We start from the raw sequence: 27993 nt of genomic DNA, 5'->3' as shown, positions 1-27993 counted from the left end.
CCAGCACTAGATCAGTCTACTTCATACTAATGTATTCCAGTATATTGGGATTTATACCAGCTTCTACCCTGCATTAGGCCCCTAGGCTGCCATGACAACCATCGGCACCCCAAGATCGCATCACAGAGATGGGGCAAATGGGCCGTCCCCCTCTTTCGAACGGCTAAGATGCCAATGTCACTATTGACTGCAGCATCTAAGGGGTTAAATGAGCAGGGCCATTAATATGGGGTAGAGAGACATTAATATGGGGTTCAGTTGCAGGTTCATAGTTAGTTATGAAAAGATTAAAGGAGACTGGTCAAAACCGGTATAAAGCGGTTTTGCTTCTTCAGATATAATGATGACATCATAAGAGATAATGATGACATCATAAAAGTGCGGACACCGATGATGTCACAATGCCCTGTTAGGTAAGAAAAAGTCTGATGAAGACGCAATGTCAACCATTTCTCACTTGGTTTTGAGAAAGCGATTATCACAATGAAGATTACAGTGACGACCTTCATTATTTTTTCTCTTATTGTCCAAGGACATGGGAGGCCATTGCAGCCAGGACAAGGTAAGATCTCACTGGATGCGGACATTAACCCCTTACTACCGCAGACCACCAGCGATACTTAGCTAACCCCTTACTGCCCCAGACCACCAGCGATACTTAGCTAACCCCTTATTGCCCTAGGCCACCAGTGATGCTTTATTAACCCCTTACTTCCCCCAATCACCAAGAATGCTGATATTAACCCTTTACTAAAGCATATCCTGATGCTTCTTGGTTCCAGTGCAAAATCTGTAACAGGGCCCCCCATGCCATGCACCATTAATACTACTGGTGTGTTCTGATGTGGCAGAGGGGCCCCTTTAGGTCCCTAAGGCACCAGGGCCTGGGTGAAATTGCTACTCTTTCCCCTCCTTTACCCCTGGCTGCGCCTGATCTCACCTCTAGGCCATAAATGTTCTGGTCTTTTCATCACAAACTTTCTCTTTCTTTTGGAGGATCCAAATACTCAGAGGACCTTCCCCTGATGAGGAGTCTACCTGGCAAAAAGGGTAAGTGTTTGCTAAAAATGGGCCAATGATCTAATGCACACAGGCCCTATTCACACTGTGTTTGCAGTCTGTATTTGACCAATAGCTCCCATAGGCTTCTTTTATAAAAATAAATAAATTATACAGTGCGGTATACGTGTTTTTTTTTACTTGATACTTCTGCATGGAAGAGCGTCGTCGCCTACACTATTCCATGCAGCAGGAAAAGTATATCAACATATACCAGCCCAACACAAGCCAAAAGGACTCTCTTCTGGTCGTTACTTCTATGTGCTGCTTATTTTATACTTTTTTTTATGCTTTGGCAGAATCTAGACTTGCTGGCTGGTTCCGAAAAACTTCTGATAAATTCTGGAATTCAGGTACATTTTTATTTGTTTAAATTAAAAATGTCATATTTGTTCTGTAAATTTATTTTCTCATTGAATTATTTTCTCCCCCCAGTTATTCCAGGAAGGCCAACATTGGCCAAAGTGGTTGTGGCCGGAGCATCATTCTTTGCCATCGCCCTGGGGCTCGGACTGTACCTGTTTATCTACGTTTAGTAAGTTTACACAATTGTCTATTTGGGAGACATTTAGGCCGGATTCACACGAGCATGTTTAGTCCGTGATATATAGACCGTATGTTGGCAGTATTTCCCGGACCGAACACACTTCAGGGAGCCGGGCTCCAAGCATCATAGTTATCTATTATACTAGGAGTCGCTGCCTCGCTGTGGGAAAACTATCCCGTACAGAAAACGTGATTATAGTACGGTACAGTTTTCCCACAAGGAGGCAGGGACTCCTGGCATCATACATAACTATAACGCTAGGTGCCCGGCTCCCGGAAGGGTGTTCGGTCCGGGAAATACTGCCGCCATACGTATATCACGGACTGAACACGCTCGTGTGAATCCGGCCTTACAGACACATTTATGGAGATTGGTCACTCCCTTACCCCCATGCTTTACCTCAGATTACATGTTCTTCTTTCCAATGGCATCAGGTAGAGATATCACATTATATGTCAGCATTGTGGTGTATCTACCATCGCTGGTCTCTGCTGCTCCATGAAGAGTGCAACATGCGCTGGACCCAAAGTAAAGCTCAGGGATGGTAAAATGGCATCATAAGAATGGGGAAGGGGAGTGTTACTTTATATGAAAGTCCAGGACTCTGAAATTAAACTTGGACTCCAATGTCCCGGGTCTTGTCATTTACAGAATATTTCAAGTTGTATAATTGTTTTTTACCAAATTGAGAATGTTTCAAAATGTTTTCACTTCTAGTCTTAAGGTACATCCTGAATATGTGAAACTCGAGACAGAGCTCCTACAGGGCAAGAGAGTGTTTAGGCCCGAATCACCACCTGGACTATATTCAAAGATAGCACAAAAACTAGGTAAGAATAATTCTATAACTGTGTTAGACAATTCTAACAAGGGGATAAGCACCACCCTGCCATTTTGTCACCTTACGTCTCACCATAGTTGTGTTTCCTATATAAGTTAGAATTTCTAGTTATTGACAATTGTTCATTTCATATTTTAATAGTCCCCAAGAAACATCGAGTTGTAAAACAGAAGAGGGACATTGAAGAAGGTGATGATGAAAAAGACCAAAATCGTCATCCCTTCTTGAGTTGGTTGATGGCAGCACCTGGATACATAGTGGAGAACGAGCAGGAAAGAGAGGAGAGTGAAGATGACAGGGCCGATGAGGAGGAAAGAAAGGACGTGAAACCTAAAAAAGGAAAACCAGAGAAGGAGGAGAAAAGTACGGCAATGAAGGATAAATATGTGGCTAGGATGAGGAGACTGAAGAGTCAAATCAAAAATAAGAAAGTTGCCATAAAGAAGCAGCTAAAGGAGACCAAAACCATCTTGGCCAAGAAGGCCAAAAACATTAAGATCAAGAAGGCCAAAAAAACCTTGGCCAAAAAAGCCAAAACAATCAAGGTCAAGGCAGCTAAAAACATCAAAGTCAAGGCGGCCAAAAACATGGCCAAAAGGACCAAAAAGACCATGGTCAAAAAGATGAAAAAGATTAGAAAGATCAAAAAAATCAAGATCAAGAGACGAAAGTAACATCATCCTCTTGCCACAGTTACAACATCTCATTGCTAAAGCCTAAACCATCAAAGATCTCCAATTACGTCTTATAATTCCATCACACTTTTCTCTAGGACATCAGGGGCACCCAGCATCTCATTAAAACTCTCAGAAAGCCGCTCAATCAACATCTTCCATCCAAAAAGACCAAAAACATCATGGTCAAAGAGGCCAAAACATCATGGCCAAGTAGACCATTAACATCAAGGTCAAGAAGGCCAAAAACATCAAGGTCAAGAAGGCCAAAAATATCAAGGTGAAGAAGGCCAAAAATATCAAGGTCAAGAAGGCCAAAAACATCAAGGTCAAGAAGGCCAAAAACATCATGGCCAAGAAGGCCAAAAACATCAAGGTCAAGAAGGCCAAAAATATCAAGGTCAAGAAGGCCAAAAATATCACGGCCAAGATTACTAAAAACATCAAAGTCGAAGAGGCCCAAAACATCATGGCCAAGATGACCAAAACATCAGGTCAAGGAGGCCAAAAAGATCACAGCAGAGACCAAAATATAAAAAGGTCATCATCATCTTGCCTAGTAAAAACATATTATTATTAAAAAAAATCAAATAAAACTATTTAAAAACAAAACGAACCTGGTTTGTCTGTTCTGTCCTTGATAGACCTTCATTAACACATCCCTTAGCTAAGTGTACACTTGACTTCTGGTCATATTGGGTTAATCCTAATGGCAGTGTAGAGAAATTACAGAAAGAGCCAAAGACTGGTAATCGTGAGATAGGAATCCTGTGTGTATCTCCTGCAATAAAGTTTACATTTTTATTTTTTTTGTCCAAAGATTTCCTTCACAATCTCTCATAAGACTGCAGTCTCGTCTCCTGGATTCCTCTTGTTCCCTAGGTTCTCCCTCCCCGGTATAAGTTATCCCCAATATCACATTTTTACAACTGAAGATACAGCAACAAGCAGAGACGGATTGCCAGACCACCATATCAAGGAACGTGGGGAGTTTTAGTTCTATGGTAAAGTCATTGAGGAGGAAGGTCCTGGCAGGGCTGTACCTAGATATGTCCTATAACAATGTCTGCCAAAATAGAAGAAGCAAGGCCCTTAAAACAGAAGTTAGACATAGGATTTTCTCAAAACACATAGGACTTGAATTTAGATGTAGAAAGTCCATGGAACAATGCAGTTCATTAGTAACGCAACAATATCCTGCTCTTAGGAACCTCTACAAATCTCTTTCTCTGAATAATGGGTGGATCTCCATAGTAATAGAGCCAGATATATTCTGGAGACAAGACTTTGGTTGGCTTGTGGTGTAGGAAATATTTGTTTATATAACTTTCATCATGCCAACGTGCCTCAATATTGTTTGCCTTGTCTGCTAAAATGGCATGGTGGCAATGGTTGGTCAACTTGATCACCTCCTGGACATTGCCACCGAAATGGCCTCCAGCGTAGTAGTAGTCGCCTTCATCATTGGGTATGAAAGCTTGGGACAATGCTCTACGTTCATAAGGATATTGATCCCTTGATGATTTAAAATATCCAGGATGTAGGGATCCTACCAGATCACCTATGATCTCCAGCCCAACGTCATCCGTGAACTTCATGTCGACATCGACACACATGAGATAGTCCACCTCATGTAAGAACTGTTGTCGGGAGTAGTCCTGGATGGTCTCCATACGCCTCATACTGACGTCCTGCCATCTTTGATAGGCTGGGAGTTGTATGATCATTAATTGCCTCCCATCACCAAAAGAAAATGTAGGGACCTCGTTGATGCGATCAGTGAAGATGTAGTAGTTGACCTTATGTCCTACCATGAAGAACATTTCTGCTGTTTCGATCAATGGTTTTAGGAACACAATATATCTGGAAAAAAGTGAATATTTTCTTTATTATGGTAATGAAATACACTTCTCTTTACCCCAATGGTGCCCTAGACTGTGGCCTACTCTGCCCATCCTTCGTCCCAGCCCTGTTTAGAATATTATTTCAGGGGTAGCTGCTCTATAGTAGCTGTATACATTTAGTATAATGGTACTACCTACTCCTCCAGAAGTTGCATATTTTGTTGAGTATATGAGTTCAGGTTGCCTAGTTACCACTCAACGTCCTGTCTGGGTGACCACCAGTTCACTACATGTAACTACATAAAGTAGTCACAGGAAGTTCTGTCTTCATAGTACACTGTCTCTCTATGCTACACAGTCTTGTTTTAGGGTCCTACGACTTAGGCATCAGCAACCATGAGAATATTTTGCAGTTTCTGTATACAAAAGAAGCAAGACAAAAAGGAATCTCTGTACCCAGAAGGAGGCTTTTTGGGGGACACATAGAAGGAAAAACCCCAAAGGCCTTGCCCAATAAACTTCCTAAAAGGTTCATTCTTGTTATTACACTTGGTAGTGCTGGTGTAGTATAGAACTGCCTGACTATTTAGTGGAAATATTTGGAGAGGGCCCTCATTCCCACTTCTGGGTCCAGACCCCGTCTTAGGCCCCATGCACATGACCGCGCCCGTAATCACAGCTCGCGATTGCGGGCACGGTCGGCTGCTGACGGCCGCTTGCATTTTCGGGCCGTGCTCCTATACAAAGTATAGGAGTACGGCCCATAAAACACAAAAAAACGGACATGCTCCATAATTCCCTGCACGGTTCTATGGCATGGACACCCATCTGGAAAGGTGTCCGCAACCAATAAAATCGAATGGGTCTGTAAAACCGCGTACCGTGGTTCGGTCTGCGGTTTTACGGTTGTGTGCATGGGTCCTTACCCCCTACAGTAGCCACATATAGGAGAGTACATGCAAGCCAGCAACTCTCTGGCTGCAATCCACGCAGCATGCTCTAGGTATGGTTTTTTTTGGTACTTTTTCCATAGGCTGCTCTGTAGGACTTGAAAAACACCAGAAAAAAATGCATGTTACAAATGTAATAAATAGAAGAAACGCCACAAAAAAGCCGCATGCTGCTAAAAAAAATACTGGCCGCCATAAAATAAACTATGTGTGAAGAAAGCCTTAGATTCCAAAAGTAAGAACTTTCCACATGCGTGGCCATCTCTCCACCCTTTTCTTGGCTGGATAGGATCACTGAACAGGCATCAGCGAGGTTGGGTGATGTAGGCCCCATAGGTTCTAAAAGTGGTGGAGGCACCAGAGCCGATTGACCCATAGGTCCTCCCTATAATCCAACCCTTGTGGCACGAGCTGGCGCTACATGCTGCTATTACTTACTTTTTCATAGCAAACGTAGTCAGGCCGATACGGAGGGTTTTCTTGTTATACTGTTTATTGAGAATGCCTATGTTGTAGGTGCCATTCCATACGACTGGTGCCAGCCACGGAGTCAGCGTCTGTACGTCAGTCCTCCTGATAGAGGAAGTCACACCATAAATCTTCTATCGCTCAGTATATTTACCATAAAGAAGACGGAATGATGACTGTATATATATATATGTCAACAGAACAACAAGTCCCAGCAAGCATGTGCTATGTATCGTGCCAAGATGTTCCAGCATAAATATAAGAGAACTTTCCCTAGCCAATCATGTGATCTCATGGCCGTCCGTTGAAGTCATTGCGGACTTGCATTGTGGACTGACGCCAGCGCTGTCACTTTTGCCGAAGTTGAAATCTCATACCAATAAATGTGATCTGTGGACATATTAAGGCTGGATTCACATGAGCATTTTCGGTCCATAATGGACGGAACGTATTTCAGCCGCAAGTCCCGGACCAAAAACACTGCAGGGAGCCGGGCACCTAGCATCATAGTTATGTACGACGCTAGGAGTCCCTGCCTTGCTGCAGGACAACTGTCCCGTACTGTAATCATGTTTTCAGTACGGGACAGTAGTTCCACGGAGAGGCAGGGACTCCTAGCGTCGTACATAACTATGATGCCAGGAGCCCGGCTCCCTGCACTGTGTTCGGTCCGGGACTTGCGGCCGAAATACGTTCGTCCATTACAGACCGAACACGCTCGTGTGAATCCATACTCCGCATATTTTGTGATAGTTACAATGTGCGTGCATTTTTTTCCTTGTAGAGATTGCAATTTACTTTTGCTGTCACTTATCGCACGTGATATCTTTAGATCCAACACGTAACGTCATGTATTCTCGCTGGTGCAATTATGGGCCGCGTTATATTATTGTGGAACTTCGGCCTTAGACCAGGCCTTTACGGAGATTTGTTGCGACGCGATATCATGTCAAATTGCTGTACAAATTTGCATATAATATATCCTCAATATTGGATTTCAGCCATTTTTTATTTGCGTTTTTAGTAGGGTATTTTATTTTGTAACATTCTGAGCATGTATTTTTTCTGGTGTCTTCTATATTGAATCCTATGGAAGAAAAACGTCAGAAAAATGCCGCAAACCAAAGCGATGTGTATGTAGGCATTCCCATATTTTACTAGAGACTAAAGTAACATCTGCCCGCAGCAGTCCTGGGCAAAAACTTGCAGAAAAATGGCACAGAAAAAGTGTGTGAATCCGGCCTAAAAAGGTGGATGTTGTCGCACGCCGATGTGGTGTTTTTGTGCAGCAGTTCCATGTGACCGTCCCTTGTACAACAATCGTGTAGGCCTGAGGCCTGGATCCACATGATCAGTGTGGTCATCCTCCTCCAGGTGTCTCACTCCTTATCACGCCCTCCATGTTGAAGGCTCAGACACCTGTGGAAAGATCCACACTGAAGATCTCACTACTGATCCTTTGGATATGGAAACTACCAGTGGACTGACGACCTGAAATGTGAAGATTATTGTGAGATACGTGGCATCTTTTCTTCAAAAAGTGAGTGTTATCTGCTGCTACAGGGGGCTGTTCCTCTTGAAGTTGCTAGGCGACCATCATTTTTCTGTGGCTGGCCCCTGCAGCTCTATGGAGGCTTTTGTTTTACTGTTGAAGCCTGTGATAGGTTTGAAATATATAATTTTATGCACGCGTTTGCTGGGACTTGTTGTTCTACCAGTGGGTCAGAAAGTGAGTAGGCAAAATACCTGTTGGCCTTGTTGCCAATAGCAACCAATCACAGAGCTGCTTTCATTTTTCCTGAGCAGAAGAAATGAAAGTTGATCTCTGATTGGTTGCTAGGGGCAACAAGGGTATATAGTACCTGGGATTGTTGTATTACATCATTATATACTTGTGTCGCATAGACTTGCCTTTTGTATTATATATAAATGTGTGTGATGTCATTTTGGTATATTTTCATACAGTTTTGGATGTTTTGTCCTGTGTTCTGTGGTCATTCTACCTGTGGCTATTAGAGCATGCTGGGAGATGTAGTTCTGAAGCAGTTGGGGGGCTACAGCACGTCTGGCTGATGTGTATACTTTGCTTCTTCTGTTTTTATCTGTCAGGACTTATTATTACATGATGTGTTATTCATGTATTTGCTACTTTTATAATTTTGGATATGTTTTGTGCTGTGGATCTTTTGCTCCTGACTGCACTACTCCTGCATACCTCTTAACTGCCAAGTATTGCAAAGAGGGACACCACATGCAGCAATTTTATTCACTCTTAAGCCACGCCTCTAATCCTGCCCAATCCCTGCCCATACACACCCAGTTCAGCACACACCGTATCATGCTCCCATAGTGCCCCCCACACAGTATAATGCCCCATAGTGCCCCCCACACAGTATAATGCCCCATAGTGCCCCCCACACAGTATAATTCAAAATAGCTGCCCACATACGGTATAATGCGCCCATAGTGTCCCTCACACAGTATAATGCCAAATGGCTGCCCACAGACAGTGTAATGCCCCCATAGTGCCCCCCACACAATGTAATGCCTCCATAGTGCCTCCCACACAGTATAATGCCTCCATAGTGTCTCCCACACATTATAATAACCCCATTGTGACCCCCCCACAGTATAATACCAAGAAGCTGCCCACATACGGTATAATGCCCTGATAGTGCCCCTCACACAGTATAATGCCCTCATAGTGCCCCTCACACAGTATAATGCCCCCATAGTGCCCCCCACACAGTATAATGCCAAATAGCTTCCCACACACAGTATAATGCCCCCATAGTGCCCCCCCCACAGTATAATGCCCCCATAGTGCCTCCCACACCGTATAATGCCCCCAGAGTGACTACCACACAATATAATGCTCCAATAGTGCCTACCACACAGTATAATGCCAAATAGCTGCCCACACACAGTATAATACCCCCTTAGTGCCTCCCACACAGTATAATGCCTCCACAGCTGCCCCATACAGTGTAATGCCTCCACAGCTGCCCCCTTACAGTATAATGCCCCCTCAGTTGCCCCCATACATTATAATCCCCCTTTAGCTGCCACCATACAGTATAATGTCCCCCAAAGTGCTTAATAAAAAATAAAAATAAATTCACACAGCCTCGTTAACCTGACGAGTGGTGGAGCTCCATCTGCTCCACCGCTCTGTGCTATGAGTTGCTCGGCGCAGACAGGCGCAATGACGTCACTGCATCGCGCCTGTCTGTGCCGAGCCGCTCACGGTCGAATGCTGAAGCAGGGAGCTGACTGCTTCCTGCTTCAGCATTGGATTCAACTGTATCTTTGTCCTGAGGACGCAGATACAGTTGAAACCTGGAGGTATGATTCCTGCTCTTTCTAAATGAATCATATTGCGGCATTATTCATTCATATATTTTATGATATGACAACTTAAAGGGTATGTATACTTTTGCAATTATTATTTTTATTGTTCCAATGCCTCTTAAATGGAGCAATGGTTGATTAAATAAATGTCCTTCAATTTTGTGTCCACACCTCCTATGCAGACGTATGTGTTTCCATGGTAACAGTCTACACACAAACCCTGTGTAGTCTAATTCTGTAGGCACGTGTCCATCTTTTCTATTTGTAGATTATAAAGATATGGGAGCAGACTCAAAATGGTAGGGGGTCTTTTTATTTTTTGGCTGAAATTTGATCCAGCACCACAAAGGACCTGTACCTGAAATGGCTGATAACAGGGAACAATGTCAAAAGATGATTTGAGGGTGGAAATACCTCTTGGCATACATCAGTATTGGCTCATTTCTAGCACAGATTAATTTATTGCTTCCCATCCCCCCAGCCAAGACCTGCCCTGCCCCCACTGTAGTGTAATAATTTGATAATTTCATAATAAAACTGAATATAATACATGAAACTTACACTGGTCCATTGGGTGTATCCCGCCACGTTCTAGAATAAATTGTAAACAAGAATAGAATTAGGGTATATGCACACTGGACAGATAACCTGTGCATAACGCAACGTATTGTATTGCGAAAAATTCGCAGCGTATTACAGTAGCAGTAAAGTGGATGAAACTGACATGCGGTGCATTTTTTTTATTCCGCAGCGTGTCAATTTATGCTGCGTAATCCTTGCATATTTGTCCCATCCCCCCATAATCGCCTATTAGCAGGGAAACCTTTTATTGAAATTAATGGGCCGTCCTTTATATTGTAACTAAACATTCATAAAACTTTGACATGTCATAGTAACGTGTCAGATGTTTTTATCGGTGGGGGTCCGAGCACTGAGACCCCCATAAATCGCTAAAATGAAGCTGCGGAAGCTCTCAGGTGAGCGCTGTGCTGCTTCATTTTTGATCGCCTCTGCTCGGCTTTCCTCGGAAAGCGAGTGGTGTACAGGCTCAATAGAAAGTCTATGATTCCGCACACCGTTCCCTCCTCTTTGCAACACGTATTTAACGGATTACTCAGCAGGGGGCGACAATGAGCACAGAAGAAGACTATAGGGAGTGTGATATCCGTGCTCTGTCCTGAGGCATGATGGGAGGAGGATTCAGGATTTCAGTAGTGACAGGAGTTGCAGACATTTACTCACTTTCCTGCACAGTCATACAGGGGTACAGTCCGCAGCCTCATTCCATACCTAGAAGGAAATGATGATGAGAAGGCATTTCATATACAATCAGGGGTCTGTTTATGGGACAAGCTATGAGATAGGGCTCAGGGCCTGGTCACTGTGGGGTCTCATAGGCAGAATCATAGCTTAAAGCTTCTAGGCCCCGTCCTGAGAATGTCGTTCCTAACAGCGGAATCACTTTGTAGATAACGTACTGATCCTGAGTTACAGCCTCTATTGTACTCCAGCATATAGCCCAACTGTCCAGTTTTTCACAGTATTTTCACTTACGGATTGTAAAGTGAGTGGGGTTTATTTAAATTTGTCTGAAACCTGGTATTTCTGGAAGTTAAAAGTAGGGATGCAAATATTGGGAAGCATGTACTCCAGAGCTGCACTCACTATTCTGCTGGTGGAGTCACTGTGTACATACATTACATTACTTATCCTGTACTGATCCTGAGTTACATCCTGTATTATACGCCAGAGCTGCACTCACTATTCTGCTGGTGGAGTCACTGTGTACATACATTACTTATCCTGTACTGATCCTGAGTTACATCCTGTATTACACTCCAGAGCTGCACTCACTATTCTGCTGGTGTAGTCACTGTGTACATATATTACATTACTTATCCTGTACTGATCCTGAGTTACATCCTGTATTATACTCCAGAGCTGCACTCACTATTCTGCTGGTGGAGTCACTGTGTACATACATTACATTACTTATCCTGTACTGATCCTGAGTTATATCCTGTATTATACTCCAGAGCTGCACTCACTATTCTGCTGGAGGAGTCAATGTGTATATACATTACATTACTTATCCTGTACTGATCCTGAGTTACATCCTGTATTATACTCCAGAGCTGCACTCACTATTCTGCTGGTGGAGTCACTGTGTACATACATTACATTACTGATCCTATACTGATCCTGAGTTATATCCTGTATTATACTCCAGAGCTGCACTCACTATTCTGCTGGTGGAGTCACTGTGTACATACATTACATTACTTATCCTGTACTGATCCTGAGTTACATCCTGTATTATACTCCAGAGCTGCACTCACTATTCTGCTGGTGGAGTCGCTGTGTACATACATTACTTATCCTGTACTGATCCTGAGTTATATCCTGTATTACACTCCAGAGCTGCACTCACTATTCTGCTGGTGGAGTCACTGTGTACATATATTACATTACTTATCCTGTACTGATCCTGAGTTACATCCTGTATTATACTCCAGAGCTGCACTCACTATTCTGCTGGTGGAGTCACTGTGTACATACATTACATTACTTATCCTGTACTGATCCTGAGTTACATCCTGTATTACACTCCAGAGCTGCACTCACTATTCTGCTGGTGGAGTCACTGTGTACATACATTACATTACTTATCCTGTACTGATCCTGAGTTACATCCTGTATTATACGCCAGAGCTGCACTCACTATTCTGCTGGTGGAGTCACTGTGTACATACATTACATTACTGATCCTTCACTGATCCTGAGTTATATCCTGTATTACACTCCAGAGCTGCACTCACTATTCTGCTGGAGGAGTCACTGTGTACATACATTACATTACTTATCCTGTACTGATCCTGAGTTACATCCTGTATTATACTGCAGAGCTGCACTCACTATTCTGCTGGTAGAGTCACTGTGTACATACATTACATTACTTATCCTGTACTGATCCTGAGTTACATCCTGTATTATACTCCAGAGCTGCACTCACTATTCTGCTGGTGGAGTCACTGTGTACATACATTACTTATCCTGTACTGATCCTGAGTTACATCCTGTATTACACTCCAGAGCTGCACTCACTATTCTGCTGGTGGAGTCACTGTGTACATATATTACATTACTTATCCTGTACTGATCCTGAGTTACATCCTGTATTATACTCCAGAGCTGCACTCACTATTCTGCTGGTGGAGTCACTGTGTACATACATTACATTACTTATCCTGAGTTATATCCTGTATTATACTCCAGAGCTGCACTCACTATTCTGCTGGTGGAGTCACTGTGTACATACATTACATTACTTATCCTGTACTGATCCTGAGTTACATCCTGTATTATACTCCAGAGCTGCACTCACTATTCTGCTGGTGGAATCACTGTGCGCATACATTACATTACTTATCCTGTACTGATCCTGAGTTATATCCTGTATTATACTCCAGAGCTGCACTCACTATTCTGCTGGTGGAGTCACTGTGTACATACATTACATTACTTATCCTGTACTGATCCTGAGTTATATCCTGTATTATACTCCAGAGCTGCACTCACTATTCTGCTGGTGGAGTCACTGTGTACATACATTACATTACTTATCCTGTACTGATCCTGAGTTATATCCTGTATTATACTCCAGAGCTGCACTCACTATTCTGCTGGTGGTGTCACTGTGTACATACATTACATTACTTATCCTGTATTATACTCCAGAGCTGCACTCACTATTCTGCTGGTGGAGTCACTGTGCGCATACATTACATTACTTATCCTGTACTGATCCTGAGTTACATCCTGTATTATTCTCCAGAGCTGCACTCACTATTCTGCTGGTGGAGTCACTGTGTACATACATTACATTACTTATCCTGTATTATACCCCAGAGCTGCACTCACTAGTGTTTAAAGTAACAGCAAAGTGGATGGGATTTGATCTAATGTTATCCACGATGTGGAATAAAACAGCAGAAAAGACGGACAACATGACAATTTTGGAAAACTCGTCTGTGTTTCATCTAGAAAAAAATGGACCATTTTCCATCTGTTCAGCAGTATGTGGATGGGATTTTGAGAATATATCCACTATGGGTTTTCGGCCCGCAACAGAAAATCTGCAACAAATTCGCAGGGCGCCTTATGGGTCTTTGTGTAAATGATTCATGTTTTTTTTTTTCAGATCTACGAACTTGGATATCTTTTAGTTTAAATATTAGCACAAAAATCACTATATATAGACATATTTCCAAATGATGAAATAATTTTTGGAGAAATATAAGTTTATTAATACAAATCTATTTCCTAGGTCAAACAGAGGGACTTGGGTTAAAAAGTAGGGACTGTCCCTCCAAAAGATGGACACTTGTGAGCTGTGGTGTCAGTCCTCGGCCCTGTGTTACCAGAGACCTTCATCTCCTTCTAAGGCTATGTTCACACGGGGTATTTTGCCGAGTTTTTTGACGCGGAAACCGCGTCGCAAAACTCGGCAAAAACGGCCCGCGAACGCCTCCCATTGATTTCAACGGGAGGCGTCGGCGTCTTTTTCCCGCGAGCAGTAAATCTGCCTCGCGGGAAAAAGAAGCGACATGCCCTATCTTCGGGCGCTTCCGCCTCTGACCTCCCATTGACTTCAATGGGAGGCAGGAGAAAGTGTATTTCTCGCTGTTTTATGCCCGCGGCGCTCAATGGCCGCGGGCGAAAAACGGCGCGATAATCGCCGCGAAAATCGGCGTGCAGGGAGAGGAATATCTGCCTCAAAGTTCCAAACGGAATTTTGAGGCAGATATTCCTCCCCCAAAATACTCCGTGTGAACATAGCCTAAGGCTTCATGCCCACTTCAGTTTTTTCCTTCAGGCTGCTATCCGTTTTTTTTTCACTGATAGCACCCTGACCCATTAATTTCAATGGGCCCATGCCCACTTCCGTTATTTTGACGGATTCGTTGTTCCGTTCCGTCAAAAGTAGAGCATGTCTTACTTTGGTCAGTGATTCCGTGACCGTGGGGCCCATAGAAGTCAATGGGTCCGTCAAAAAAACAGACGGGACACGGAAGGCTTCTGTGTGCTGTCCGTTTTTGACGGATCCGTTGCCCTAGCAACGGCAGGGCGTGCCAAAATTCACAGACTGGGACATGTGGCAAGTTCAAATAAAGTTCAATACCTTCCGTTTTCTTAAGGGAAACACGGTAGCAAAACGGTAGCACAACGTCCGTTTAAAACAGAAACACGGAACGGACACTGAGTACACACGGATACCATAACGGACACACGGATCCGTGAGAAATGGACGTGAAAATGGTGATGGAAGTGTGCATAATCACTTTTACCTCAGAACAGCCCAGAGGGGAGGGGCTTATCACTTTACAACATTAGAACAGCTAAGAGGGGAGGAGCTTATCACTTTTACCTCAGAAAAGTCCAGAGGGGAGGGGCTTATCACTTTACAACATTAGAACAGCTAAGAGGGGAGGAGCTTATCACTTTTACCTCACAACAGCCCAGAGGGCAGGAGCTTATCACTTTACTTCAGAACAGCCAAGAGGGGAGGAGCTTATCACTTTACCTCAGAGAAGGCCAGAGGGAAGGAGCTTATCTCTTTACAACATTAGAACAGCTAAGAAGGGAGAAGCTTATCACTTTTACCTCAGAACAGCCCAGAGGGGAGGAGCTTATAACACTTTACCTCAGACAAGTCCAGAGGGAAGGAGCTTATCACTTTTACTTCAGAACAGCCCAGAGGGGAGGGGCTTCTAACTTTACCTCAGAACAGCCCAGAGGGGAGGAGCTTATCACTTTTACTTCAGAACAGCCCAGAGGGGAGGGTCTTCTAACTTTTCCTCAGAACAGCCCAGAGGGGAGGAGCTTATAACACTTTACCTCAGACAAGTCCAGAGGGAAGGAGCTTATCACTTTTACTTCAGAACAGCCCAGAGGGGAGGGGCTTCTAACTTTTCCTCAGAACAGCCCAGAGGGGAGGAGCTTATAACACTTTACCTCAGACAAGTCCAGAGGGAAGGAGCTTATCACTTTTACTTCAGAACAGCCCAGAAGGGAGGGGCTTATCACTTTACAACATTAGAACAGCTAAGAGGGGAGGAGCTTATCACTTTTACCTCAGAACAGCCAATAGGGGAGGAGTTTAACACTTTACCTCAGAACAGCCCAGAGGGGAGGAGCTTATAACACTTTACCTCAGAAAAGTCCAGAGGGAAGGAGCTTATCACTTTTACTTCAGAACAGCCCAGAAGGGAGGGGCTTATCACTTTACAACATTAGAACAGCTAAGAAGGGAGGAGCTTATCACTTTAGAACATTAGAACAGCTAAGAAGGGAGGAGCTTATCACTTTTACCTCAGATCAGCCAAGAAGGGGAGGAGCTTATCACTTTACCTCAGAACAGCACAGACCAATGCTGGACATTATTGAGGTAGGGAAACCTTATTAATGTGTGAATATATAAATGAAGGCTACACTGCGGCTGTTATGGGCAGCAAGGCCAGTTTTTCTGTTAAACAGTTTTAATAAATGGGGCACAGCACTGTGTATATGCGGTACGGGTGTATATGCGGTACGGGTGTATATGCGGTACGGGTGTATATGCGGTACGGGTGTATATGCGGTACGGGTGTATATGCGGTACGGGTGTATATGTGGTACGGGTGTATATGCGGTACGGGTGTATATGCGGTACGGGTGTATATGGTGGTTTTCAGTAAGATTATCGTTACGATTACACCAGTTTCTTTGGCTGCCCGTGTATATACACATCTACGTGTGCGGTCACTGCCGTGTATATACACATCCACGTGTGCGGTCACTATGTATGTGTTCGGGTAGGGACACCCAAACTCGTCCACGCATAGCGTAAAAAATCTGCAGAGTAACCGTCCATTCATAGACCTGAGGTGCGTTTTTTTTTACCCGCAGCATACGTTGACACTATACAGATGAAAAAAAACGGACCGTGGGTGCTCTTCTGTTGCGAGTTTTCCACATTGAATTCACTGGGGAGGTAAAACCCACAACAAAAAGGCAAATGTTGCGATTATTGCGGCGGAAAAGCTGCGATTCTGCAAATTAGAGAAAAAGATTATTTTTTTTTGTTTAAAAATAATAAAAAGGTTCATACTTACCCCCGGGCGTTGTCACGGCGACGCATCCCCTGCAGCCTGGCCTCCTGGGATGGCAGCTAATCAAAGGCTGCAGCGATGGACTACAGGGTCATCCCTCAGGGAGGTGTCGCCATGACAACGCCCAGGTAGTAAGCATAAACTTTTTTTTTTCTCCCTGCAGTATTTCCGCAGCGGATATCGCGCCTGAAAAACTGCACCACAATTTTGTGCGTTTTTTCCGGAGGAATTCCCTGCGGGTTCCAGGACGGATTCACTGTGTGCCCTTAGTGTACGCAGCATATCCGCCCTGTGTGCCCTCAGTGTACGCAGCATATCCGCCCTGTGTGCCCTCAGTGTACGCAGCATATCCGCCCTGTGTGCCCTTAGTGTACGCAGCATATCCGCCCTGTGTGCCCTTAGTGTATGCAGCATATCCGCCCTGTGTGCCCTCAGTGTATGCAGCATATCCGCCCTGTGTGCCCTTAGTGTACGCAGCATATCCGCCCTGTGTGCCCTTAGGGTATGCAGCATATCCGCCCTGTGTGCCCTTAGTGTACGCAGCATATCCGCCCTGTGTGCCCTTAGTGTACGCAGCATATCCGCCATGTGTGCCCTTAGGGTATGCAGCATATCCGCCCAGTGTGCCCTTAGTGTACGCAGCATATCCGCCCTGTGTGCCCTTAGTGTACGCAGCATATCCGCCCTGTGTGCCCTTAGGGTATGCAGCATATCCGCCCTGTGTGCCCTTAGGGTTGCATGATTTTTTTCCTAATCATAGGGGCAGCAATATCTACAGTCTTCCGGGCTGGTATTTTATATTCGAAAAAATTGGTAGAGACCCTAGCAGCTGGCAGGGATAATTTTAATGAACGAACAGATAAATGTGCATAGGCACAGAGAAGTCCCAAATTTCCCAGCTGCTATCGAATTAATTAAAATATAACTTTTAATGTTTAGATTAGAAACAAATTGGAAACAAGTTGCAGTAAATAAAGTAAATAGTTGTACAATAATTGTTTGATTAAAATTTTTTCTTCAGAGCTGGTTAGTCTAACGTTGGAGATCTGGAGTATAGTAGGATCTCAATGTGTCAGGCATGGACGGCAGCTGCAGACTGCTCGGGCAGCCTCTATTATGACACAGTGGTAGGATTAATTTGTTAGACCAGCAATGATTTTAAAAAAGAAGAAACGCTAGCCCCCCCGACATGTTTCACTGCTTCAGCAGCGTCCTCAGGGGATAATTTCAGGGCTATTACTCGCGCGTTTGATTTCCTCTTCCTTATATAGTGAGGAAACACCTCTTTCATGGTGTGTCATCACCATGAAGCAACCAATGAAGATTGTGAACCGAGACGAGCCTTCTCTGTGTTTAACTGGCACAGAGATCGGCCTATCATATGTCGAGGCCGTTGTCCCGGACATGTGGAATGCCTGGTGCATTAAAACTAAAACTAAAAAAACATATAATTATTAATATACATTAACATACTCAACAAGTAGTTTTGATAACAGATTCACAACGCATTGTCGTTGTACAATTTAAAATAAGACATTTTTCCTCTCCCTCTATACATGTCATCACCATGAACACTGATGCCAGCACCTTAATTACCACTACTGTTTGTGGATGTATATATACATCCAAACAGTTATTTAAACAGCGCAACTACATCAGGATGAGAAACTAAGACGTAGCAGTTAACACCTCACACGCCGGCTCATACGGCGCATTTTCTGGTTCTCCCTAGACAATACACCTGCCACATAGTAATTTAATTATATGTGGGTAAATATAGATAATATAGTGAGGTGTTTCCTCACTATATAAGGAAGAGGAAATCAAACGCGCGAGTAATAGCCCTGAAATTATCCCCTGAGGACGCTGCTGAAGCAGTGAAACATGTCGGGGGGGCTAGCGTTTCTTCTTTTTTAAAATCATTGCTGGTCTAACAAATTAATCCTACCACTGTGTCATAATAGAGGCTGCCCGAGCAGTCTGCAGCTGCCGTCCATGCCTGACACATTGAGATCCTACTATACTCCAGATCTCCAACGTTAGACTAACCAGCTCTGAAGAAAAAATTTTAATCAAACAATTATTGTACAACTATTTACTTTATTTACTGCAACTTGTTTCCAATTTGTTTCTAATCTAAACATTAAAAGTTATATTTTAATTAATTCGATAGCAGCTGGGAAATTTGGGACTTCTCTGTGCCTATGCACATTTATCTGTTCGGTATTTTATATTCGGGGCAGCTATGCGTATAAAAAAAAAACAACGCTGAAAAATGGTAAACATACTGATACCAGGGCAGGTTCAGACATCCGTTCCCAGCTGGATGTAGACAAGCCACAATGCTACATAGAGGGAGATTGCACGGGTGCAAAATACTGATGAATCCACTACTACACCTATCATCCATCCACTGCTCCGTATTATAATTGTTTCTATAAGGTGCCAGAGCCACGGTTACATTTAGGGCACCATGCTGGCTTAGCCTATTAGTTACGCCCATACTATGAGATCAGGCGGACTGGTTGGAAATATTCGCTTATGTCACAACGTCACCCAGTACAGTAGTCGGCAGTACAAAGGGACGGTTTTAGGGGGTGACAAACCGTCGAAATTGAAACCCAGGGAGAAAGCTAAATCCACCCAGTATTATTTAACAGTGTATGGGGGTATTATTTGGGAATTGGATTGCAGTATTATGTGGAGTTTAATTTAGATACTTCTCGTTATTTGGACAGTATATGGTGGTTTTATGTGGCTTGTGTACGGGAGTATTATCTTGGCGGTATTATGTGGGCATGAATTGCTGCCTAAAAATGGTAAGTGGAGGGCCCTTCTTAGCTTTAGGCCACGTTTTTCTATAGGTTTTTGACAAACTAAATGTATTTATATAGGTAACCTCCTTCCATATACCTTCCTCCTCCAATGTGCATATATATTTACTAGCATCATAGCGAATCCGTGTCTAAAAAAAAAAGGGCATGACCAAAAGGTGTAGTAAAATGCGCCAAATTTACTTAAAGAGGATCTGTCACCAGTTTATTAATTCCCCATCTCCTGACTAATCTAATAGGCGCTCTGATTCTGATAATTACAGTGTAATTTGTTTTAAAAAAACATTTATTATTTGCAGCGTTGTAAGGATTTTTCTAAATATGCTAATTGGGCTCTAATAGCCAAATGGGAGGTGACTCTTTCACTCTGGGCGGTGTAATGTTTTTTCTATGATGCTGTCCAATCAGCATACAGCTTCTCCCCCTTCCCTGCCCAGCAACACAGCGTGCTCATATAGTCTATGGCTTCCATCGCCGACTGTGTTTTCAACTGGTGATATCTCCGGTTGTGTCACAGCTGGAACTGCGATCCATGGTGTCAGATTAGAATCTCCTCTTTCATATGCCACCAGAACAGCTGTTCTAGGTGGTCCACAGCAGGAGATATGGCTATTTGAAGTGATCCCCCTTCCCTCCAGCCTCAGTCTCTCACACTGTGTGAAGCAGCTTCATGCTGATAGGACAGCGGCAGAGGCTGGGAGATAGCGCCACCTCAGGAGAACCGCTGCTGTTACTTCCCACTTGTCTAGTATAGCCTCATTTACATATTTAGAAATAAGCTCATAACTTTTAAAATAATAACCTTTTTGGGACACAACTTTCACTATTATTATCAGTGTGACGGCGCCTATTAGATTAGCGAGGAGATTGGGCGTGACTAAACTAGTGACCGATCCTCTTTAAGATTATAATTTTGTATATAATTTTGTATATAAAAAAAACAGCGCGAGTATTTGTCAGCCATATGGTAATGATCGGAAGAGACAAGTATCGAAAATGTGAATTGCAACAAATTTGCTACATGTGCCATGTTGATACATTTGGTGTGACTTGCGCCAATTTCACCAACTTGTATATTAATGCATCTCATCATGTGACTTTTAAAAAATCTCCTCCATTTTTTCCTCTTTTAAAAAAAATAAAAAAATGATCTATTTGTTGCATGTGGCAAAGTGAGCCTCTTATCCTGATCGGCTGATTCACCATGTGGTAGCACCCACAACACTTTATCTCTGAAAGGAGCGGCGACCGCATGTACCTTTCATCCAATCGGACCGAGCGACTCCGTAGTTTGTATACAACGCAAGTTTTGAGACGACGCCCTCTAATAGGAGTGATCGTGATTTGCACTCTGCACGTCAGTAATTAAAAAATTGGGAGTGAGAGACTTACCAGACTGAAAAGATACTAAGGAGCAGGCAGGTGATGAGGAGGTAGAGTCGTCTTCTATAAAACGTATAACCTGCAATGTAATAATGTGAACGAGGTAGTTACAACTCCTACACATCCAGCATTACTCACTGATAATAATTGCTTATGAATAACGCTCATCTTTCCCTTTAAGTTAACTATTTATGTCTTTCTGTGTTCTTCCTTATGTTAAGACATTTTCATCCTGAACTTCCGGTGTCAAGAATAGAATGCTAGAAGTGCAGTTAAGACTGACACTCATGCAGGCAGTAGAAAGGTAGGTTAAATTTAACTCTGCATAACAATATATATTCATATGCAACTCTGTATCTGTACAAAGTGACCCCAATGGGCGCTCTAATGGCTGCCATTAGTGATTCTCTTCTAAAGGTTTCTCTAGTAATGATCAGGGGACAGACATGCCGCCATGGTCCTCAAGACAAGTCTTTTAAGAGGTTTCCTCGATTTAGGGCTGGTTCACGCAGCCATATTAGTACTCTGCTTTCCCATCTCTACCTTGTGGGGGCAAAATGTCTTGGATCCCAGCAGAAATAGAAAGAAAGCAGTGTTACTTACATTTTTCCAGAGACATTTTGTGGGAATTGTCTCCAGTGACTGCGATATAAATGAATAATCCTGAACATACCTTGGGTGTTGTCTTATAAGGGATGGGCGTCACTGGCGGGTGTTTATACTAGGGCGAGGCTGTAATATGGAAATATATATCTTTTGCCAAATGATGTGAATTACAATCGATATGTTATATACCATAGAGGTGTCCCCTGTCGCTGATATGGGGTGTTGGCCCTGCTCTATCTAGCCCTGTCCCCCCCCCCCTTTTTTTTTTTGTATGGTGTGAACTTGCTCCACAACCATTGCAAGATTATCAGACAAGGAAGGGAGAATAAAGCCCAAGTGCCCCATTGCCCTTCACCGGGCCCTCCTATCCTGCAACCTAGGGGGTGGGGTAATATGAACCATGGGTCCCTCTTTCCACTGTGTATGTCCCGACTTGTGTGGTGTATGCAGCTCTCCTTCCTTTACATTATATCTTTTAGTAGGATGAACAGGGGTCAGCAGAGCTACGAGCATCATTGTTATCCAGGTACAGTATAACCTTTATGACACTGGCACAAAACCAATGATGACGCCCAGGCAGCTTTCAGATGTAAAAAGTAGGCTGATGGGTTTCTATGGGCACCTCTTGAACGTCTTCATTACCAGCATCAGAGGGTCAGTGAATTTTATTTGTGAAACCAAAGTTCCTGCTGGCAATAGCAGCCGCAGTCTGGGTAAAATATCTCCAGACCTTTAGGTACTAGATATCCAAATTACTGACAAAAGATGCCAGCCGTTTGCATACAGCTTTAGAAATTTTGATTCGAGACAAGTTCGGGGTCCCCACATAGTCCTGGTGGGCTGGAGTTCTTGAATGTAGAGTGAGAAGATGTTTGGAAGGAGATGGCACCAAAGACCTAAGAGGTCACTAAAGCCTCCTGCTGTCTATACTATTCTGCAGAGCAGAAGGTCCCCACATAGTCCTGGTGGGCTGGAGTTCTTGAATCCAGAATGAGAAGCTTTTTGGAAGGAGGAGGTAGATGTGGTGGCACCAATGGCTCAGGAGGACACTAAAGCCTCCTGCTGTCTATACCAACCACAGAGCAAAAGGTCCCCACATAGTCCTGGTAGGCTGGAGTTCTTAATTTGTGAGGGGCGAAAATGTTTTACAAAAGGAAATGTGGTGGCACCAAAGGCCCAGGAGGTCAGTAAAGCCTTCTGCCTCAATATCACCCACAGTCTGGAGAAAACTTTGGGCACCAAGTATACAAATTACTAACAAATGGCACCAGTCATTTATAGATTTAGGATCTCTGACACAAGGATGGTAGGGGGAGCAGGAGGTCCTGACATGGTCATGATGGGCTAGAGTTCTTGATTGTAGAATGAGAAGATGCTTAGAAGTTGAAGGTAGATGTGGTGGCACCAAGGGCCATATTCAATAGCAACTCTATGAGGCCATACACTACTCGCTCGGCGCTGATCAGAAACGAAGCAGCACAGCGCTTCTGCCGCTTAGTTTTAGCGATCAGTGGGGGTATCAGTGCTCGGACCCACACCGATCAAAACTTCTGATATGTCATGTAAAAAGTTTTTGGAAAGTTTAGATACCTTTTAGTAAAGCAGCCTATGTTAGACCAAGGGATGCGGTTGTTTGTTTTTATTTTTTTCTCATCTTCGAGCAATTACTTCTTTTTTTATTTTTCCATCAGAAGATCCCAGTGGTTAGAATAGGGTCTCGGCTGTACACTACATTCAACACCTGCAAGTGATGGCGCCGGCTCAGGACCTAAGCCCACCCCGTAAGAGAACAGTGGCTCGCGTTGACTAACTGCTAGCCGCAACAAAATATTATGCAGTTAAAAGATAAAATACCAGGTGCATCCAGTCACCACTAGGGGGAGCCCAGTGGGCATAGCTTTATGCAGCTTATATTGAACACAACGGTAGCTAGTGGGGACTGCAGACAAATTCAATAAGTACATTCCCGGGACCACTTTCACCATTGGCCCATAGCTGTGCCTCTATGAAAGTTACGTCATTGACCGCAGGTATGTGTTATGCTTGTGCCGATGCAGCATGTATTAAATACATTCGGATTAGGCAAGTCTCAAAAAGTTACAATAGCCTCGTAAGTGCACAAAAAGCAATTGTGCACTTATAGCTTATATATTGATCAAAGGGCTAAATCTTATATTGAGGTCATAAAAAAACAGAACAGAATAATTAAAAACAATTAAAAGTACAATAACAGACATAAATGATAAATACAAGGAAGTACAGACCATAAGAACACAGCTACTGAAAGACTAATTATAGTGCAAACACATCAAATAGGTGGGTCTCTTCTACTATTGTATGAAGATATAAAGGTAATGTGCCTATACATAAGTAAAAAGTCAAACGAGAGGATAAAATCATTGAAAATACCGAATAGTCGAAATCACAAATCTTATAACTAGATGCTTTACGTGCCTAAAGAGTCTCTGTCACCACATTATAAGTGCCCTATGTCCTACATAATGTGATCGGCGCTGTAATGTAGAGAACAGCAGTGGTTTTTATTTGGAAAACGACCATTTTTGAGCAAGTTATGAGCAATTTTAAATTTATGCTAATTTGTTTCTTAACCCCTTCCCGTCGTAAACAACTTTCAGATTTTCATTTTCGTTTTTTCCTCCCCACATTCCAGAAGCCATAACGTCTTTATTTTTCCGTCTATATAGTACTATGAGGGCTTGATTTTTCCGGGACGAGTTGTAGTTTTTCGTAGCACCATTTATTTTGCCGTATAATTTACTAGGAAATGGGAAAAAAATTATTTGTGGGGTAGAAAATAAAAAAAACAGCGATTCCTCCATTTTTTTTTTGCGCGCCGGTTTTACGGAATTCACTGTGCAATTAAAACAACCTGTTATCTTTATTCTGTGGGTCAATACGATTACGGCGATACCAAATATGTATAGTTTTTTCTATATTTTACTACTTTTACAAGTAAAAACCTAAGTGTAAAAAAGAAAATTTATTTTGTGCTGCCAAATTCCGAGAGCCGTAAGTTTTTTATTTTTCCGTCGATTAAGTGGTATGAGGGCTTATATTTTGCGGGATAAGATGTAGTTTTTAATAATTTTTGGGGTACATGCGACGGTTTGCTCACTTTTTATTTCATTTTTTGTGGGAGATGAGGTGACCAAAAAATAGACATTCTGGCGTTTACAATTTTTGTTTTTTACGACGTTCACCGTGCGGGTTAAAGAGGCTCTGTCACCAGATTCTCAAACCCCTATCTCCTATTGCATGATGCAGACTGGTCACTGATTGGTCAGCGTCCTACACGTAAACACGCCCAGTTAAAAACACAATACACGCCCAGTTGGACATACGAAAAAAAAACGCCCAGTTGTCCATTTCAAACCTCATTTGCATAAATATAAAATTGCTCATAACTTGGCCAAAAATGAACGTTTTTAAAAAAAAAAAAACGTTACTGTTCTCTACATTGCAGCGCCGATCACATGCAATAGGAGATAGGGGTTTGAGAATCTGGTGACAGAGCCTCTTTAAATAATGATGTATTGTAATAGTTCAGACTTTTACAGACGCGGTGATACCAATTATGTTTATTTATTTACATTTTTACTATGCTCTAGGGGGAAAATGGGAAAAGGTTTTTTTTTTTGAACTTTTTATGTATATATTTTTCTTTTACACAAAAAAAACAACTTTATTTAACTCATTTTTACTTTTTTTTTTTTATTTACTTACTTTCATTTATTTACTAAAGTATTGCAGTATATCATGATTCTAACAAGCATCTATCCAGAGGCAGGGCTTAATAGGTGTACAAAGATGGCAGACCTGGGGGTCTTCATTAGGCCCCCAGAGCAACCATCGCGCGACGAGCTGTTAGAGGGGGCCGCCCCCCTCTTTCTAACGATTTAAATGCTGCAGTCGGTATTGACCGCGGCATTTAACGAGTTAAACTAGCAGGATCGTGCTTGAGCGCGATGCCACTAGTTACTCTGAAGTGTCGGCTGTAACATACAGCCGACACCAGCATCGTATGGAGCGAGTTCAGCGTCATACACTTCTCTCCATTCATGTCCATTTGTATAGAATGGTTATGTGGAGATTTTATAAATTTGGAGATTTAATAAAAGCTGTGACCGACCCCTGTCCATCAAAAGTGAATTATGTGTTTTTATTGTGGGAGCACAAGGGCAACTCACATTATGGGCTTTTGGTCTCTACAGCCATGCCCATAATAGATACAGCAGGATAAAGTTCATAAATATATTATCAAAGATGCCATGAATAAAAGGTAAGCACATAAATAATACCTACAAAGGAGCGACGTAGCAAGAAAGATGGTCGCTGCATGCCCCACGCCTATCGCCACAGACGGTGGCTTCCTTAGCAGTGATGTCTGTTATGCCCTCTTCACAACAGGAAAGCTCGTGGCATACACGTTAAGCGCATCTATAGCGTTACATTAGCCCGACGGAGGCCAGAGGAGTGCACTTTTGTCCTCTTGCGGGCCAGTATATGGTAGACTTTACTCACATCTCGTGTTTTTATACGTTTACCGTATACGCTGGGAAAAGCTCCTAACGTATACGCTAGGCGTGGGCTATGACGGATACCCAACAGTGGTATTCGTCACCCATAGTCTACAATGGCATGCGTTAAACGGATACATGAGCATGAGTATTTTGATGATCTATACGTCAAACGGATACTTTTATAGCCTATAGGTGACAGATGTGTAAGGACCAGTGGGTTGTGGACCCACTGTGCTAAGTAGGGAGGTTTTTGAATGCGCGCTGACCCTTTAAGAGGCATGCGCCCTAAGGAGCCGTCGGGCGCGAGCAGAAGGACTTTGCGGCCACAGTAGGCAGTATGGAGATGCCGGCGGCCATGAGCAGCAGAGAATTCAGGCCACCGGCGAGCCAGGTAGGCGACTCGGTGGCGGGAACCTCCCACAGAAGCGGCACCTGCCGCCAGAGTTACTAAGTCCCTGGTGTATTCGTTAAACGGATGCCTGAAACATATGCCATACAGTGGTATATGTCACCGATAGGCTCACTTGTTAAAAAAGGATACCCCGCAGTATACGTTGTTGTGTTTTTTTTTGCAGGATGGAATAGAGTGGTCAAAAGAAAAATGTATACTGCCGTTTACCAGCCCGACAGAGGCCAAAAGAACACTCTCTTTTTAAGTATTTCGGGCAAATGGAGCCTTATGGACACATGAACAGGGCCTTATGGGCATACTATAACATTTTTGATTTTGAATATTCAGTCATTTTCGGTTCTTATATTTTCCTGTTTGCCTCTTTACCTAGATATAGGCACATTGGGAAGATGTATCAAAAAAGGTGTAATGGAGTATTTGGCCATAGCCAACAACCGGATTCAACCTCTCGTTTTACAGGGATGCTTTGAGAAATAAAAGCGGCAACTACTCCTTTTTCGTGTTTGATATGTTTTTGGGTGTTTGGCAATTCGTGAACAAGTGATTATCCTGAGTGGGGCCTGTCTGTATTATTTTGTAATAGTCTTCTAAATTTAATACCAATCAAGTTTTTACTTGCAATACCATGCCTGACCACATGGTGTGCTGTTAAAGGGAAGAATAGCCATAAGCAAGAAAGGGGGATTATACAATATGAAATATGAAACTTGCTTTGAGCAGGGAAAACCAACCTTAAAAAAAATTATAATTTTTTTTATCGTTTGATTATTTTAATTTAAAGTCATACATAAATTACCATATAAATGACATACATTTTACACGTCATGTAAATAAAATTAAATACATTTAGCTGTCAGAGGCGGCGTACGGGTAGGTGCTTTATAGTCATGCTACTCAAAAATTCCCTTTCATTTGGGTTATCCCTATATAGCAGCATTTTTTCTAATGGTCCTTCTGCTGCTAGGGGGGTTCCCATTTACATAATATTTTCCAACACAATTTTTTAGAGGTTTTACAGCATATTCTGTTTTTTTTTGCTTGTTTTGCTTTGAATAATTCTGCATGCTCTTGTGGTGACGTGGCGGGGGGGGGAGGGGGTTCAAATATTTTTTTCTAGAACAAATAAAACATTTTCTGCATGGACCAGTTAATTTTCATACATTGGACATTGGAGAACTCAAATTTGGTAAATTCATGAATCTAGCCTTGACCCATATTATAAAAATATAAACCAGAATGCTAGAGTTAGTCTATGTTCACACTTGCGTCGTGGCTTCTGTTCAAAACGGAAGTCTCGACGCTCTGCCGTATCAGCTAAGCCATGAATGTAGC

General features: G+C 42.9%; 2 protein-coding genes and 1 long non-coding RNA gene across 4 annotated transcripts; 2 read left to right on the top strand and 1 right to left on the bottom strand.

Annotated features, from left to right (window-relative positions):
- The first annotated feature begins 23 nt into the window (after positions 1-23).
- LOC142659055 (uncharacterized) lies at positions 24-3707 on the top strand. The gene is made up of 6 exons (XM_075834770.1): positions 24-562; positions 997-1050; positions 1359-1412; positions 1495-1594; positions 2324-2436; positions 2589-3707. The coding sequence occupies exons 1-6, from the start codon at positions 484-486 to the stop codon at positions 3119-3121; spliced, it is 933 nt and encodes a 310-aa protein (XP_075690885.1). The 5' UTR covers positions 24-483; the 3' UTR covers positions 3122-3707.
- Positions 3708-3908: 201 nt separating this feature from the next.
- On the bottom strand, positions 3909-15535 carry LOC142659056 (histo-blood group ABO system transferase-like). 2 transcript variants are annotated; one of them, XM_075834772.1, is made up of 5 exons: positions 15439-15535; positions 10977-11024; positions 10296-10325; positions 6354-6488; positions 3909-4984 (listed from the first exon to the last, which is right to left on the bottom strand). In XM_075834772.1, exons 2-5 carry the CDS (start codon positions 11015-11017, stop codon positions 4300-4302), a joined length of 891 nt encoding a protein of 296 aa, XP_075690887.1. In that variant the 5' UTR covers positions 11018-11024; positions 15439-15535; the 3' UTR covers positions 3909-4299. The 2 variants fall into 2 exon arrangements, with proteins under 2 accessions (XP_075690887.1, XP_075690886.1); XM_075834771.1 differs by lacking the exon at positions 15439-15535 and adding an exon at positions 14917-15048.
- On the top strand, positions 15262-27156 carry LOC142659058 (uncharacterized). Its single transcript, XR_012850260.1, has 4 exons — positions 15262-16182; positions 21324-21406; positions 22188-22234; positions 26825-27156. It is a non-coding gene; the product is annotated as an uncharacterized LOC142659058 (long non-coding RNA).
- The last annotated feature ends 837 nt before the right edge of the window (positions 27157-27993 follow it).

The sequence above is a fragment of the Rhinoderma darwinii genome, chromosome 8 (genome assembly GCF_050947455.1).
Source record: "Rhinoderma darwinii isolate aRhiDar2 chromosome 8, aRhiDar2.hap1, whole genome shotgun sequence".
NCBI classification, from domain to species: domain Eukaryota; kingdom Metazoa; phylum Chordata; class Amphibia; order Anura; family Rhinodermatidae; genus Rhinoderma; species Rhinoderma darwinii.
Note: the sequence above shows the minus strand (reverse complement) of the source record. Positions and strands in the feature narration are given on the sequence as shown.

What these genes read in the sequence shown, in the direction of transcription:
- LOC142659056 (XM_075834772.1), bottom strand. Translation starts at nt 11,017, where the DNA reads ATGAGGCTGCGGACTGTACCCCTGTATGACTGTGCAGGAAA. An exon ending in CTGTATGACTGTGCAGGAAA is followed by an intron (nt 10,326 to 10,976) that starts GTGAGTAAATGT and finishes AATTTATTCTAG; the next exon opens with AACGTGGCGGGATACACCCA. An exon ending in ACTACGTTTGCTATGAAAAA is followed by an intron (nt 4,985 to 6,353) that starts GTAAGTAATAGC and finishes ACTTTTTTCCAG; the next exon opens with ATATATTGTGTTCCTAAAAC.
- LOC142659055 (XM_075834770.1), top strand. Translation starts at nt 484, where the DNA reads ATGAAGATTACAGTGACGACCTTCATTATTTTTTCTCTTATTGTCCAA. An exon ending in GCCATTGCAGCCAGGACAAG is followed by an intron (nt 563 to 996) that starts GTAAGATCTCAC and finishes TTTCTTTTGGAG; the next exon opens with GATCCAAATACTCAGAGGAC. An exon ending in AAAGATAGCACAAAAACTAG is followed by an intron (nt 2,437 to 2,588) that starts GTAAGAATAATT and finishes ATATTTTAATAG; the next exon opens with TCCCCAAGAAACATCGAGTT.